This window comes from Panthera pardus, unplaced genomic scaffold (genome assembly GCF_024362965.1).
Source record: "Panthera pardus isolate Hobbes unplaced genomic scaffold, ASM2436296v1 HiC_scaffold_8, whole genome shotgun sequence".
Lineage (NCBI taxonomy): Eukaryota > Metazoa > Chordata > Mammalia > Carnivora > Felidae > Panthera > Panthera pardus.
The window spans coordinates 6,081,051-6,096,592 of NW_026527013.1; the positions used below are offsets into that span (position 1 = coordinate 6,081,051).

The window sequence follows — 15,542 nt, forward strand, 5'->3', positions numbered from 1 at the left end:
CATGCCCGCCTCCACCATACACCCCAAAAATGCAATGGAAAAGCTGCATCCGTCCTGGCCTTAAACCCTCCATCAATGGTGAAGGGACCTAGCCCAGGGCACCGCCAATTTCTCCTTCACATCAGGCTCATTGAAATCCAGGGGGAGGAGGAGGGGGAGGGAGGAAGAGACATTTGAAAAGTTTCCCCCCAAAAGTCTGGCAGGATGGACCCTGGGGAGGAGGAGCTCTCAGGAACCCTGCGAGGGTGGTGGGCAGAAGGGAAAGGCAGGGTTGCCTTAGGCGTCAGATTTTACTTTTTAAACAAGGCTCACACGGGGCACCTGGCTAGCTCAGTAGGTACGGTATGCAACTCTTGATCCTGATCAGGGTTGTGAGCTCGAGCCCCGTGTTGGGTGTAGACGTTACTTAAAAGTAAAATCGTAAAAAAACACAGCAAGGATATGTTCATGTATCATCGATATCAACTTCAAAATACGGTAGGCACCCCGAGATTTCGGAAGTGAGCCCATCCATTTCCCCAGGTCTCCGGGGGGGTAATTCTTAAAATGCGCCCCCCCCCCCCCCCGGAGCATCAGCCAGTTCCTGGGAACTTCCAGAAATGCAAATGCTCAGCCCACTCAGATCTGCAGAATCGGAAACTCTGGGGGTGGGGCCCGGCCACCCCAGTTGGAACATACTCTGTGCCCTAGAGCACCGCTTCTCAAAATAGGGTACACAGGAATCCCCTGGGGATCTTGCCGAATGACACGCTGTTAGTGGGCCTTCGGGGGGGCCCAAGAGTCCGCATTTCTGACAACCTCCCAGGAGAAATGGAGGCTGCCTGTCGTGGACCACACTTTGAGAGGCAAGGCTCTAAAGCAGGGGTCAGCAAAGGATCCCCCTCCGCCTGTTTTCTAGACACACAGCCGCACCCAATCCTTGCTGTCTACACCGCAGAGCAGAGTGGCTGGACAGAGACTTCTAAGCATAAAATCCTATCTGGTCCTTTACAGAAGAAGTGTGCCCGCCTGATGGAGCCTCTCTCCACCTGATCCCTCCACCCCCCACCTCTCCGGCCTGGCCTCCAATCGTGATTCCAGAGAGGGTCAGCATCCTCCTGCCTCCAGCCACGCCAGCAGCTCCTTCTGCAGACTTCTCTCCACACTGCCCTCCCCACCCCAGCCTTCCCCCCGGCCCCGTCTGGAAGCCCACCCCCACCGCAGCCCCACGACATCCCAAACAGGCTTGGGTCCCGGCCTCCCTCACCAGCCTGAGGCAGGGACCTGGGTCGAGGCGTTGAGCAGATCTCTGAGGCCCCCCCACAAGACACAAGACACACTTGGGAAGGGGGCTCTCTGCATCTTTATCTCCCGCGGGGTCAGCGGCCCTCCAGCGCCCGGTCTCGGGCTATGACGGCCTCCTCAAACTTGATCATGAGCGTGGTGCCCTTGTGCCAGTGCGCCGTGACCTTAGCAGGAAAGCCGCTGTGCGTGAGCACCGCCTCCACGATGCCCGCCGTGAAGCTGGCGCAGTTGAGCGTGCTGTTCTCCTTGGGCACGGAGATGTAGGTGTTGATGAGCGGCTCCCGCTCTATGATGTAGAAGGTTCGCGCGTCGTCGTTGGCCTGCTCCAGCTTGTCGGCCTCCTTGCCGAAGAGCGCCTTCCACACGGCGCCCTTGACGAAGAGCAGGGCGCCCAGCACCTTGGTCTCGCGCCGGGCACCCTTTTCGCGGGCCACCAGGGCGTCCAGAACGCGCGCGCCCACCTGGCGGCCCAGCGCGGCCAGGCGCGCCTGCAGCTCGGCCACGGAGAAGACGCGGCTCTGGCAGTGCTGTACCAGCTCGGAGAAGAGCAGCGCGAAGGCGCTCAGGCTCACCTCGGTGCGCGGCCGCACCAGCGCGCGCTCCAGCAGCGCCGACTTCCCGCGCGTGAAGCGCGCCTCCATCCTGCCGCCGCCCTGCGGGGACACAAGGAAACGTGTGTGGGGCGGCGGAGGGCGGGGAGGGGGTGCGGGGAACGCGCCACCCGGTCCGTGTGCTCCACTGCTGACCTCCCGTGTAGGAAAAGAAGAGGGGGAAAGAAAGGGGGGCGTCCGCCTGCGCGTAAAGCACGCCCCCTCCATGAAGCCTAAGCCCGTGAAGGAAGACGGGGAAAGAGGCAGGTTTGCACCTTTGGGGGCAGGGGGGAGGTGGGAAGACACAAGAGGGGGAGGGGAAGGGGGCGCTGGAAACCACTCTTAAGTTCCAGGCGATTCCTACGCCTTAAGTTTCCTACGTGGAAAGGCCCTCTGTGCCGTGCCCCCTCTGCCACCTGTGGGAGCGACTAGAGAACTAGAGCATGGGGGGAGGGGAGGGCCGCGTCAGAATAGGGCAGGGAGGGGACAAGGATGGGGAGCCGTGAGAAGACCCGGGTACTGTCCCCTGCAAGCGCTCCAGCAAAAACAGCGCTGACTTCTGCAGATGAAGAGAACATCCCCGCCTCTCCCCTGCGGAAAGCCAGAGAAACGGGAGAAGGCAGTAGGGTGCGTCAAGACCCATGCGGGGGTGGGGGGGGGAGGGGGCTGCGGTTTGGGGGACGAACAGAGGAGATGCGAGGGGCAAGCTAGGAGGAACCGGCTCTGGCAGCGCCCATGTGTCAGGCACGACGCACGCCTCCTTGAGACGTGGGCGGGCCTGCGTTTGTAAGGAAGACTGCAGGGGGGGAGCACAGAAGGCGTTGGGAACCCCTCCATCTCCGCGCCCTCAGAAATGTAGCTGGACAGTGGAGGACAAGGTGGAGGAGGCCGAGGCCGACTGTGAGACCCGAAGTTTGGGGGGCCAGGAGGGGGCGCTGTGATCCTCCCATCCTAGCGCCCCAAGCCAGTGGTCAGTGGGGGAAGAGACCCGGAAAAGCCCAGAGGGGGCGCTAAGATCTCCGCGGAGCGGATCTACGGTGGGGGTGTGGGGGACAGGAGCTGCTGGGGGGAATCCCAAGGGCGCGGAGACACCCTCCCTCCAGGCCCCCAGTCCTCGCCCATTCAAGTGTGAAGCCTCTACCAAGGGTGGGGTCGAGAGGAGAAGCGGAGAACCCCCTTCCCACTACCAGGGAAGGAGCCAGAGGCCGGCGGGGTCTGGGGAGGGTGGGCCTGCCCCAACGAAGTCTGTGGGGGGAGGGGGGGGGAAGGCCAGCGGGGGAGGGGGTCCAGGGGCTCCAAGACGCCCCCCAGGTGCGCAGCCGACTACAGGAGGGCCCAGAGCGTGAGACGGGGGGGGGGGGGGGGGGGAGGGTTGAGACCCCTCCACCGGGCTGTGATGGGGGCCAGTAAGCTAAGCCCCGGAGAGGCGGGGGCCCCAAGCCCCCCACGCCGGCGTGAACCGGGCAGAGGGCCGGGGAGGGAGCCCACCCTCCTCAAGGACCCCCCCCTTGCGTGGGCCGAAGCGGACGGACCGGGGATCGCGGGCGCCGAGACCTTAGCCCGTGATCCCCAGGCCCACCGGGCGCGGCAGGGTCCGAGAACGGGCGAGACCCGACGCGGGTAGGGGTCGCGGGCGGGCGGGGTCTCACCAGGGTACTGAGGCCTTCGGTTCGGCCGAGCAGCTTTACGGCGCCGTAAAAGGCCTTAAGTGCGCAGGCGCTGCGGCGGACGGGCTCGTGGGCGGGGCGCGCGCGCTCACGGAGATTCCAGAGAGCGGCCGCCTGGGGGCGCGCGTGTCCGGGGCACCCGACGGAGGGGTGTGGCCCTGAGGCCAAGGGCCGGGCTGGCGTGGGGTGCCAAGCGCTCAGGCAAACTGCACGGATGGCTACCGGCTCAAGGGCACACAGTTGACGATGGGCCCATGTCTCGGTCTCAGGGGCACATGTGTGCCCTTGGGCATACGTCTATTTGGCCTGGGAGCACACCTATGCCTTGGGGACACAGTCTCTGGTCTTAGGGACACGTGTATATCCTTGGGCACATGTTCTCTCAGGGACACACGTCTGCCCGTGTGCACATGTCCATTTGTCTCAGGGACAGACGTTTGCCTGTGGACACATGTTCTCTTAGGGGACCTACGTCCACGAGCCAGGGGCACTTAGGGGCATGCGCACTCATGAATACATGCTCAGTGGGCATATACACTCAGAAATAGTTATACCCGTGGGGACATGCTTAAGGGTTCAGATGTATCTGTGGGTCCCCCTACACTTAGGGAGACATTGTTAAATTTTTTCTTAATGTTTATTTTTGAGGAGAGAGAGAGAGAGAGAGAGAGAGAGAACGCGAGTGGGGGAGGGGCAGAGAGAGAGAGGGAGACACAGAATCCGAAGCAGGTTCCAGGCTCCGAGCTGTCAGCACAGAGCCGGACGCGGGGCTCGAACCCACGAACTGGGAAATCATGACCTGAGCCGAAGTCGGACGCTTAACCGACTGAGCCACCCAGGCGCCCCACTTAGGGAAACAGTGTATATCTCGGGCCACAAACCCTACTGGGCACACAGTCTCAGGCACCGAGACTGTTACTCACTGGGTACAAGTTCATGGGCACAAAAGGACCCATTTAGGGCATTCGTGCTCACACACGCTCGTGCCCCCAGGGCTCCTGGTTATCACGTCCGCGTGCTTGCTGTGTGACTTTCCTCATCCCTTAATACTTGCAGACCCTTCGCCACCGGGTCCCCACCCCCCACCCCCAGATGCTCCAGGAACAGATCTGAAAGCCACATTCTTTCCATTGGCCTTTATCGTCACAAATCACAAAACGTGAGTGCAGAAACAAGTGAACGCACAAATGTACCCGCTCTGCACACCCTCGGTGACATAATCAGTCACACACTGACACCCACCTGTTCACACAACACAGGTAGTGACAGGGTACACACTCAACACCCGCAGTTACAGTGATGTACGGGGTGCTCCACACACACACACACACACACACACACACACACACACAGCTCCATGACATTCACACACAACATACCACAGGACATTCACACGTGTTCACAGTGCAACACGTGTTACCAACACCCGCGCTCAGGCTGACACACTTCTGCGGTCCTTGCTGACACAGCCGCCCACTGTGTCATGTGTTATCGCTCCCATGACACCATGAGGCACACATGCGGCCGTCTTCACGGGGAAGTGCAGCCCCGTCCTCCAAGCTGCAGCCGGGGGGTGTCAATGTCTTCTCATTTATTGAGCTGTGGGCTCTGAGCAGGATGAAGACCCAAGGTCAGGCAGAATCCCTTCCCCGCCCCCCCCCCCCCCCAACGAGAAACCAGGGCCAGAGATGTGGCTCCCTCCTCCTCCACCTCCCTAGCCCAACTTACGTGGCTGCAGCTTCTTCTCTAGTACCTTGGAGATTTCATGTAATTTAGTCTTGATTTGGCTTAAGTCTGGGGGCAGGGGGGACAGGGAGAAAGCTGGTCTGGGCCTCAGACAAGGCCCTCACCTTTACTGGAAGCCTCTTCCCTGCCCCCCCGCCCCCCCCCCCCAGCCTGGGTGTTGCAGAGCCATGTACTTGGCCTTCCCTTTTTAAGTATCCCCGCCCAGAGGGTGAGATCCATCACCCCCTAAACCCTGAGCACTGGGAGGGCAGACCCCTACTGTCGCCTCCCCCAATCCCCCGGTGCCCAGCATGAGACAAAGCCCGCCAGTAGGGGTCTGCAAGGGCACCTGTTGACAGCGTCTTCACTTTCTCATTCCCGATGTGGACATTCGTTGTCGATCATGCCAATGACCTGCCTGACGAGCTGCTGGATGCTGCTCCAGCCCGTTTCTGCTCCTCCTGACACTGTTGTCCCGAGATGGAGACTGAGGCAAGAAACAGACACGTCTGAATCACCGCTGCCCACCCCGACCCCATGGGCCTCCCCCAGGTCCCACCCTTACCATTCTGGAGCTCCCTTTTCACGACCAGCAGCTCCTGGGACACCTCAGAATCTGTTCAGGAGGAGGGGCGAGGGAGGGGGCAGGAAAACCCTTGAAGCGCCCCCAGTTGGGCTGTCCTGGGAACAAGGGTGGGGGAAGGGAGAGCAACGAGGGAGAAGGGAGACAGGGTGGAACACGGGGCCTCCCCCCACCTCCCGAGGCCCCCCTTTACGCCGCCCCAGCCCCCTCCCACCACCAAAGAACGACAAAAAGGAAGTGAAACCGAAGACCCTACTCACTCTTCACCAGGACCAAGGCCTAAGAGAACGATGCAGAACAGGGCAAGGAGGATGTACAGGCTCAGGGGTGGCTCTGTGCAGCCAACGAGGGACCTGGGCAGAGTCTGGGGCCGGCCCTCGACCAGGCTGGGACTGGAGCAGAGGCAGGAGAGGTGACCCTCCAGGGCCCAACACTGCCGCTTAGACCGTCGGCCACTGACTCTACACTGAGCTCTGACTCAGAGCTGTCTCACCTGCTCCCACTCCTGCCGATACAGCCACTGCGACACCAGCATGCACCCTGCCCACAGCCACCAGTAGTTGTCCGTAACGCTGTCACCGTCAGGTCTCCCCCTTGCCATCCCCGTTACCAGCACCCACAACATCAGCAGCAGCTGTCACTGACGCCCATCCACCTCAGTGCCTGTCGTTATCAGCACTGTCCCCAGCAACAAGTCTCATCAGCTCTTGTCTAGGTGGTTCCTTCCTGATCCACTGCACGATCACCTCACCATCAACATTACCCACACTGTCACCAACACTCCCACCAACACCAGCACCACTCGCGTCATCATCGCCACCTGCGGAGCTACCCCCTCGACTGTAACTCACAAGCCCTGAGGCCACCACGCCCCACACCATTGCCCCAGGCCTCCTCACAGTGCCCTTGTTCCCGTGATGTCCTACCAGGGGCCCCTCCCGAGGCTGTGAGGTTCGGGCTGGCAGGTGGCTGCTTGCCTCTATTCTTGGGTGGTGAATGGCTGCCCCTTGGTTGCTCCTGGTTTCTGAAGGTCAAGGTGATATTCTCATAGTCAGGGTCTGCACCTGTGGGTGGGTCAGTGAGACTGGAAACCTGCCTGGAGCTCTGGGGCTGGGGTGGGAGTCGGAGGGGGGCTCAGAGATCTTGGCTCAACCAAACCCCTGCAGATAACAGATTTCTGGGGATAAAAGAGAAGGAATGGGGAAACAAGATCTGCTTCTTGCTTAGGTGGAGAGGGCGTGCGTGAGTGTTTGGGGGGTACACGTACACACGTGCCTTTTGGGGTAGGGGAGGGAGCCCTGTGACCCAGCTTTCAGCCCCTTACCTCTCCCATCCCAACCTCTCCCTCCTGCCATCTCCCCTCCCCACCTTGAGGTACCTAACCTTCCTTATGGGCTGGGGCCCTCTGTTTCTTGTCTTTGAAGGCTGCTGCTTGCATCTTGACCTCTTGATTCATGCAGATTTCCTCAGACCCCATGGTTCCCAGTCTGCCAATTTGCCCACACACACCCCACCCACCGGAAGGTGTCACGGCAGATGAGGAAATCTCTGGGTTGAGGGTGGGGGGAGGAGAGGTCAGCCTCCTCTTTTCAGTGATCTGGGACCCTCCGACCCTGGGGCATCCTCTCCTCCCTCCCAGATCCCTCCTAAGACTGGGAGATCCCTCCCAGTCTTAGGAGTCCAGAGGTCTCACGGAGGGTCAAGCAGAGAAGCCCATGGACCCAGAGACAGGACAGAACAGTCAGGAACCCGTGGCGGTCATCCTGTTGCAATATACAAATGTATTGAATCAACACTTGTATACATCAGACTTACACAATGTCACATGGCAATTATGCTCAATGTAAATAAATTCAAAAGAATTTAAAGGATGATCAGGAACTTTACAGGAAGCTGTGTGTGTGTCTCCCCAAATGAACTTTGTCCCCTGCCCCTCTCGGGAGAAAACCTGGGGCACCTGGGATCCCCACCTTTCAGGTTTGAGGCAGCCGGGCTTGGAAGCAGGATTCCTGAGCCTGCCCTGTCTTTCTCTCCCCCCCCCCCCTCCCCCCCCCCCCCCCCCCCCCCCGCGGCCCCAGTCCCACCCCTCAGCTCCACCCCAAGAATTCTGCTTCTTTAAGGCCCCATGGGAGGAAAGGAACGGATGTAGGCAAGAGGACCAATTACTGGAGCCCCACCCACATCTGGGACTGAGGCCAGACCCACGCCTTGACCTAACCCTGGATGTGGTGTCCCCTCTCCCCGGGTCCCCAGACAGAGACTAACTGGAAACACTCACTCTCATCCACACATCTGCTCACCTACCCACACTCACACACACTCCCAAATACCCTTACACATCTGCTCACATAGTCACATGGCTTGCTCACTGGCATGCCTCTACATGTGCTTGCCCTAGAGAAATATCCATATTCATGCCTTCACTCTGTGGCACTCTGTCTAGATGTCTTAGAGCTCTCTTTGTCTGTGACCTTGAAGACTGGAGATAAAAATGAGACAACGTGTACAGGGAATTTTCTCTTTAACTTTAGAACAGTGCCTTCTGGTAGAAATGTAATGTAAACCACATCTCCAGTTTAAAATTTTCTGGGGGCGCCTGGGTGGCTCAGTCGGTTGAGCGTCCGACTTCAACTCAGGTCACGATCTCGCGGTCCGTGAGTTCGAGCCCCGCATTGGGCTCTGGAGCCTGGAGCCTGCTTCAGATTCTGTGTCTCCCTCTCTCTCCCTCCCTCCCCCATTCATGCTCTGTCTCTGTCTCAAAAATAAATAAACGTTAAAAAAATTTTTTTTAAATCATCTTAAAATTTTCTAGCAGCCGCATTAAAAAGATAACATAATGTGTTGTACTTAGCATAGTACAATTATCACTTCAGCATGTAGACGAGACTAAAAAATTATTGAGATGCTTTTGGTTTTTGGTTTTGAGACCTTTCGGTTTTGGCTTTGAGACCTTTTTTGGTACTAAATCCTTGAAAACAAACGTGTCTTGTGTTTACACTTAAGGCACATTTCAAGTATTTGATGGCTGCCCTACTGGACAGCGCTGGTCTAGACTATTGATGAAGTTTTGGGGTGATGGGTCCAGAGCCAACGGCCAAGAAAGAATTCTTAAAGATGTCTTGGTGCAAAAAAGGTGATTTTATTAAAGCATGGGGACAGGACGCCTGCGCAAAAAGAGCTGTGCTGGAGTTGTGACAGGTAACTCAAATATGCCCTCATTTGGGAGGGGATCAGGGGTAGAGTAAGTCTCTAAGGAATTTTGGAAGCAGGGGTTCCAGGACCTTGCGGGGTTGGCTGTTGCTAGGGAAACACCATTTATTGCTGTTTGATAAAACCTCAGTCACGAGACCCTTCAGATGTATATGGGGGAGGGGCCAGAAGCTGGGAGGATGGTTGCCAGCATATATCTTGGGGCAGTTGAGATAAAGGAAGTTGATTTACAGGATCCTTGAGGTAGGGATCGTGTTAAGCTAAGGTTTTTTTGCCCCCAGGAAAGTGTCATCCTTAAGGCAGCTGAGCTCCTAGAGGGACGTCACTCTGCTGGTCACAAGGACTTGTCAATGGGCTGTAGGCAGTAAGCCAATGGGCTGTAGGCAGTAAGCAGATTTGATTTTTCTTTTGCCTTAGTTTCCCACATCACCATGGCAACTACTTAAACCCCTTTCCTTTGTTCTTGGGTAGCTGGGAGTGTCCAAGGAATATTACACAGATCCCACCCAGGCGAGGGGGGTGGGGTAGGGTGGGGTGCTAGTTTGTGCTCAGCCTGCCTCGGCCTCCCTCATCAGCTATCCTAGTTTCCTCCCTTTGGAAAAATAAGTAAAAGAGAATTTAAAAGACTTTTATGTGGGAGAAGTATGTTTTAGCTCTTAAATGTGCGATTAAACTGTTCTCTAAACTATTGCCAACCTTGTCTGCTCAGAGATTGGTTTAATAGTGATTCGATGGCAGGGGCGCCTGGGTGCCTCAGTCGGTTGGGCCGGCCAACTTCGGCTCAGGTCATGATCTCATGGTTCATGGGTTCGAGCCCCGCGTCGGGTTCTGTGCTGAGAGCTCGGAGCCTGGAGCCTGCTTCGGAATCTGCGACTCCCCCTCTCTCTCTGTCCCCTTCCCAGCTCATGCTCTGTCTCTCAAAAAATACATAGACGTTAAAAAAAAATTAAAATAATAGTGATTAGATGGGAGCTCCTCCCTCTGACCTTAGAAAGAAGTCAGCAACTGAGGAATTCAACTCCCTTTCCTGATGTAACAGCCGCGGAGGAGCCGGACCAATGGGCAGCTGGCTCTGCTGTGATGGACAGGTGCAGGGGGTGGGGCCGCAGCACCGCACATTACGGAAGGTCAGTTGAAGCCAAGACCAGACTCCAGCCCTCTGGCAAAATGGTAGCTGTGAAAATGGAGGCCCACAAGCAGTCATGAGAGGGCTCTGTGGGGTTCCCTGACCAGCCCCTGCCATGGAGTAATGGTCTCAGTTTTCTCTTAAGAAAGAATATGTGTCTCAAGTCCAACCGACCGTAAACCAGAGGTTGGTTTAGAGTGGGCACACGATCCAGGCCCAGCCAATCAGAGTCTAAGATTCGACACAGGGGTGGGCAAATGAGCCAGAGTCAGCCAATGAAGCTCAGGCCCGGGACTTTTGTTGCATTTACCAGGAAAAAAAGGCATTTCGTCTTTTTTTCCTCTCCACTGGGACTCTCAGAGACTGGGAAGATGTAAGCCTGGAGCTGTGATGGGGAAGGACCTGCTGAGAGAGAAGCCAGCACTGAGGAAAGCAGACCGGAGAGGCAGTCGGGTCCTGGACGCATCATTTGATACCTGGATCCAGCCATACCTGACATTATTCTACCCTGAGCCTCTCAGTTACATAACCCAGAAATTTCCTTTTACTTTTGCTCACACTAGTTTGCAGTGGCATTTGTGGCACTTGCACCTAGACCAGTCTTTGCTGCCTCAGGGGGCTGGGCAGTTGGCAAATGAGGAAATGGAGGCTTAAGAAAGGAGCTTGCCTGTCCAAGTGTGCACTGTGGGACAGAGAATGACTGTGTTGGAAGTGAAGGCTCTGAAGAGTACCTTCTTGGGGTCCAGATACAGGGGGACAATTGAGTGGGACTTGGAGGTAAAGACACATTCTGATCAGAATCTGGGGACAAAGGAGGGCACCCTCCTCCACATCAGTGAGGGGGCGGGACAGGCCAGGTACTAGACTCAACTTCTCTCCTCCTCAACACACTTCTGACTCAGTGGTCCCACCTCAACCCCATGGCCGCCGTGGGGTTAGGAGGGAGGACCTAGGAGAGGAACCTCTGGATTGGGGTCTGGGTGGGCTCCAGGGGCAACAGGAGTGTTTGTGATGTCAGCTTATGGCCACCAGGAGCAGACAGGAGGCTGTGGCATCGTAGGAGGTGGGTGGCGGTGGAAGGAGAGTCCAAAACATCTTGAAAACCAGGATCCCACCCCATTGCCCATTCCCAAGTCCCTGGAACGTGCTGCTGGGGACTGTGACATTTGAGGCTGGGGTCCCTTTCAAGACTGGGCACCAAGTGTTCTGAAGTCTGAGTCTGTGTCTTTCAAGGGACTGGGTTTTAAGATAATTTAAAACTATCTTAACTAATAGGATTATTATTTGATAATAATAACAATAATAATAATAATAAATTAGGATTAGGAGTCCCAGGGAACTGGACTCTGAATCACCAGATTTGTGCCCCCAGGAAGCTGTGCAGGGGTCGCACGTGACTCATCTTCTGGGTCAGAATTCAGACTGAGATCGCGGTCATTCCAGGCTGGGATGGGGACTCTGTCCAGGGCTTAAATATGTCTATGTGTCTATGCTCCTCTTTCCACGGGCACACCTTTGTGATTCAGGGGTGCCTCCTTGTGCCTACGTGTGTGTGTGTGTGTGTGTGTGTGTGTGTGTGTATGCGTGTGTAGGCATGGTGTATCCCTGTGTGACCATAGTAACTAGGTTGTGTACTGTGTGCACATGGCCGTGTGTAACTGTGTCCGGACATGGAGGGTGTGCACCTGCGTGGGGTATCCACGTGCGTATGCGGTTATTTATTTAACAGACATTTCCTGAGTGCCTACTATGTGACATGCTCTCTTTGAAGCGCCAGGGATACACCAAAGAGCGGACAACTACCCTGCACTCTGTTTTCATATTCAAGTGTCCGTGAGGGTGTATCTGCCGCGGGTTGTTAACTCCTCGAAACGGCGCCTGCAAGTGTGAAAACGTGAACTCGCGGTTCGTGGCCTCAGGTAAGCGTCCTCCGCCGGCTCCGGTGGAGAGTCCTCCCTGTCCACGGCCTGGCTTTGCCTGTGCCTTGAGGGACTCTCAGTGAGGTTGGGGAGTGAGGGACGGGGGCTCAGGACTCTGGGCTGAGAGGTGATTCAGGGGTCCACCTTGACCCTGGGGCTACTGGGGGCTTGGGGGGCCTGGAGTGTATGAGGGATGGGGGGGGGGCGGGGGTCCCCGTGCCGTCCAGACCTAGACCCCTGATGAAGCCTCGTTGTGGGGGCTGGGGCAGAATGAACCAGCGCCTTCCTGGAAGGCCAGAGACCCGAGGGTGATCGTCAAAGTGGCCTCAAAGGTAACACCCACTTCCCCTCCTGAAGGAGGCGATGCTCCTTGGGTGTGAGTGTCCTTAGAGGAAGTTGAGGCCCTCTTCTCCGAGGCAGAGGTGGGGGCAAACATGGCAAGAGGGGGATGGCCAGAAGAAAGCCACGGGCGCCGCCCCCCGGCCACCGCCTCCCTCCAGCGTCTACGTGTCCCGCTCTTTTCGGAGACGGCCAGCTCTCTCCCCCAAACCCCAGCAAGACAGCGCGGCGCCCAGACCCTCGCCGTCGTCTTCTCAGGGTTTATTTCCAGCCCCGCCCCTCCGAGGCCTGGCCTCGCCCCATCTGAGGCCCGTCCCCGCCCCTCTGAGGCCTGGCCACGCCCCCCAGCCCGAGCCACGCTCGGGCGACCTCAGGCGGGGGCCTGCACGCGACAGCAGCGAGCCCCCGTCCAGTCCATGCCCGCGCACTGGCAGTGGCAGGTGGTCTCGGCGCGCACGTCCCACGAGCCGCAGGCGGAGCCACAAGTGCAGGCGGTGACGGCGAAGCCTGCGGGCGAGAGGGGAGGGAGCTTGGCCCCGAGCCGGAGGCTACGGGCCTGGGGGTCGGAGGGGGCTGGAGGCTCCAACACCTGGGAATGGGGGCCGCAGTGCTTGCGGCAGGGAGGCCGGCGGCTGGGGGGCCTGGACTCTCCAGTGTCCTAAGGAAATGCGGTCCCGGAGCGGGGGCGCGGGGAGGGCTGGGGCTGCAGACCAGGACTCCAGGGAAGCGGACTCGAGCAACCGAGGCTGGGGGCGCCTGGGGGGCTCAGCTGCTTAAACCTCGGACTCAGCTCGGGATCCCAGGGTTGTGGGATCGAGCTTCGCGTTGGGCTCCTGCTGAGCCTGGAGCCTGCTTGGGATCCTCTGTCTCCCTCTCTCTCTGCCCCTCCCTTCCTCTGTCTCTCTCAAAATAAAGAAACCTTTAAAGGGAAAGAAATAGAGGCTGGTCTTAGGGGGAGGGGGTTCGGGGTACTGGGAATATAACTGAGAGCCTGGACAAAGGACTTCTGTACTCACCTAAGGGGCAGGTGGCCAAGTCACCCCTGGAGGTGACCGTTCGGCAGCTCAGGCCGATGGTCCTTATTGTCTCAAGGACTGTGGGAGAAGAAGGGACCGAATGAGACCAAGCTGCCCCTGCCCCACTTTCATGCTGCCGGGGTGGTTTGGAGACCCGCCCAGGGGGTCTGGAAAGCGCTTTGGAGGAGGGCCCAGGTGGTCGGGGCCCTGGTGGAGAGCGAGAGCCGTGGGCGGGCAGCTCACCGCCTCCCAGGCTCCCATGAGTGTTTTAGAGGAAGGAGGATTTGGGGCTTCTGCTGAAGGCCGAGCTGCATGGGGGCTGCGGTTGGGTCGGGTCTGGGGGTGAGGTTTGGTTCTGGTTGGGGCTGGCTTCACGGTGGCTCTATGTCAGGAGTTAGAGGGGTTTCTGAGGCCCCTGCTGAGGGTCCTCACTTGAGCGGGTGGCGTCCTGGATCTTCTCATTGATGGCTTCCTCCACTGGACACAGAGACCTGCCACACACCAGCAGCCCCAGGACAGGGAGGAGGAGGAGGGGAAGAGCCTTCATTCCGCAGGCACTGCAAGAGGGGACCAAGACACCCACAGCTGGGTCCGGGGAGGATGGGGCCTACAGAGCAGGAGGGATATGGAACCCTGGGTCCCTGTGGGGGACGCGGCTGGAGTCCCCGCTTTACCATGGCCCCCTCGGGCTGGGGCTCTGGGCTGAGCCAGGGCTGGGCTCTGGGCAGCCGTCACTTACCCTCTGGATGGACTCAGCAGGCCAAATCTCGGACACTGATTTCGTGCCCCTGCCACATGTCCCTCTTTAAAGCTTCTGAATGTGGAGCTTCCTGTCTTGGCAAAGTTTCTTGGCCCCCTGACCCTCCCATCCCACATCCAGGGCCAAGAGGAAGCCCCCAGGCCAGACTCCAGGGGCCTAGGGGTGGGAAGCCCTGCCCCCCTCCCCCCTGCCACAGTTTCCCCATTCAAGAGCCCCCCCCCTTGTCACATCCGGGCTGGGGCTGGTCCAGGAGGTAGTGCCTGGGGCATGATTCCAGAAGCCCTGGTTCCAGACGCTGGGAGTTTGCATGCAGGGGTGGGGAGTGCAGGCGAGGCCAAAATAACCTCCCCATGTGTGAACTGCATAGGAGGTTCATACCCGGATGCCCATCAACAATGGAATGGATACATTCATGGTTTATTTTCCTTCAATGGAACGATCCACAACAGATGGTGACAAACGACAGCCCATGGGACAAATCTGGCCCACTGTCTATTTCTGTGCAGCCCAGGAGTTAAGCACGGTTTTACGTTTTGGGGTTTCTTGCGTTTTTTTTTTTTAATTATTATTTTTTCAGGGCGAGAGAGACAGAGCGTGAGCGTAGGAGCAAAGAGAGAGAGATGCAGAATTCGAAGCAGGCTCCAGGCTCTGAGCTGTCAGCACAGAGCCCGACTGGGCGCTCGAACTCACGAACCGTGAGATTATAACCTGAGCTGAAGTTGGACGCTTAACTGATCGAGCCACCCAGGCGCCCCAGAACCTCATTCCTTTTTATGGCTAATATTCCTCTGTATGGACAGGCCACCTTGTGTTTATCCATTCTTCTGTTAGTTGTCGTGTGCATTGTTTCCACCTATTGGGTGTCGGGAATGATGCCTCTGTAATCATCGGTGTATAAACATCTCTGAATCCCTGCTTTCAGGTTTCTTGGGTATATACCCCGGAGTGGGATTGCTGGATCATATGGCAATTCTATGTTTAACTCTTTGGGGAGCTGCCAAAGAGTTTTTACATTTTTAAATCGTTGGGGGGAAAAAAATGTAATCCTTAGTGACATATGAAACGTATATGAAATTCAAATCCCAGCGCCCATAAATAAAGCATTCTTGGAACGTGGCCATGGCCACTATTTTATAGATTATCTAAGGCTGCTTTTCCTAGGTCAGTGGCAGAGTTGAGAGGTTGTGACAGAGACTGACTATATGGCCTACAGAGGTGAACCTGGCTATATCTGGCCCTTTACAGGAAAAAAAAAAAAAAAAAAAATTGCCCACCCCGGTCAACAGAAATGAGTATGAATGAGAGATCACACTGTATCGTTTG

The 15,542-nt window shown here is 57.4% G+C and overlaps 3 protein-coding genes across 4 annotated transcripts; all 3 read right to left on the reverse strand.

The window, feature by feature from the left end:
- Positions 1 to 1,324: 1,324 nt before the first annotated feature.
- Positions 1,325 to 3,615, reverse strand: TRAPPC5 (trafficking protein particle complex subunit 5). Its single transcript, XM_019427906.2, has 2 exons — positions 3,524 to 3,615; positions 1,325 to 1,937 (listed from the first exon to the last, which is right to left on the reverse strand). Exon 2 carries the CDS (start codon positions 1,923 to 1,925, stop codon positions 1,359 to 1,361), a length of 567 nt encoding a protein of 188 aa, XP_019283451.1. The 5' UTR covers positions 1,926 to 1,937; positions 3,524 to 3,615; the 3' UTR covers positions 1,325 to 1,358.
- Positions 3,616 to 4,665: 1,050 nt separating this feature from the next.
- On the reverse strand, positions 4,666 to 7,472 carry MCEMP1 (mast cell expressed membrane protein 1). The gene is given in 12 exon segments (XM_053897708.1): positions 4,666 to 5,149; positions 5,270 to 5,335; positions 5,616 to 5,658; positions 5,660 to 5,715; positions 5,718 to 5,753; positions 5,832 to 5,882; positions 6,110 to 6,128; positions 6,130 to 6,174; positions 6,176 to 6,223; positions 6,225 to 6,241; positions 6,776 to 6,913; positions 7,218 to 7,472. Coding segments are annotated over 12 exon segments (645 nt in total). The 5' UTR covers positions 7,327 to 7,472; the 3' UTR covers positions 4,666 to 5,132.
- Positions 7,473 to 12,663: 5,191 nt separating this feature from the next.
- RETN (resistin) lies at positions 12,664 to 14,368 on the reverse strand. 2 transcript variants are annotated; one of them, XM_019427897.2, is made up of 4 exons: positions 14,199 to 14,368; positions 13,892 to 14,016; positions 13,460 to 13,537; positions 12,664 to 12,950 (listed from the first exon to the last, which is right to left on the reverse strand). In XM_019427897.2, exons 1-4 carry the CDS (start codon positions 14,333 to 14,335, stop codon positions 12,814 to 12,816), a joined length of 477 nt encoding a protein of 158 aa, XP_019283442.2. In that variant the 5' UTR covers positions 14,336 to 14,368; the 3' UTR covers positions 12,664 to 12,813. The 2 variants fall into 2 exon arrangements, with proteins under 2 accessions (XP_019283442.2, XP_019283443.2); XM_019427898.2 differs by having other exon boundaries at positions 13,892 to 14,066; positions 14,199 to 14,313.
- Positions 14,369 to 15,542: the final 1,174 nt, after the last annotated feature.

Excerpts from the sequence above, each read along its gene's own strand:
- TRAPPC5 (XM_019427906.2), bottom strand. The coding sequence starts at position 1,925 with ATGGAGGCGCGCTTCACGCGCGGGAAGTCGGCGCTGCTGGAGCGCGCG.
- RETN (XM_019427897.2), bottom strand. The coding sequence starts at position 14,335 with ATGTGGGATGGGAGGGTCAGGGGGCCAAGAAACTTTGCCAAGACAGGA. Across the intron at positions 14,017-14,198 it reads CTGCTGAGTCCATCCAGAGG|TGCCTGCGGAATGAAGGCTC; the intron begins GTAAGTGACGGC and ends CCCCTCTTGCAG. Across the intron at positions 12,951-13,459 it reads CTTGGCCACCTGCCCCTTAG|GCTTCGCCGTCACCGCCTGC; the intron begins GTGAGTACAGAA and ends TCTCGCCCGCAG.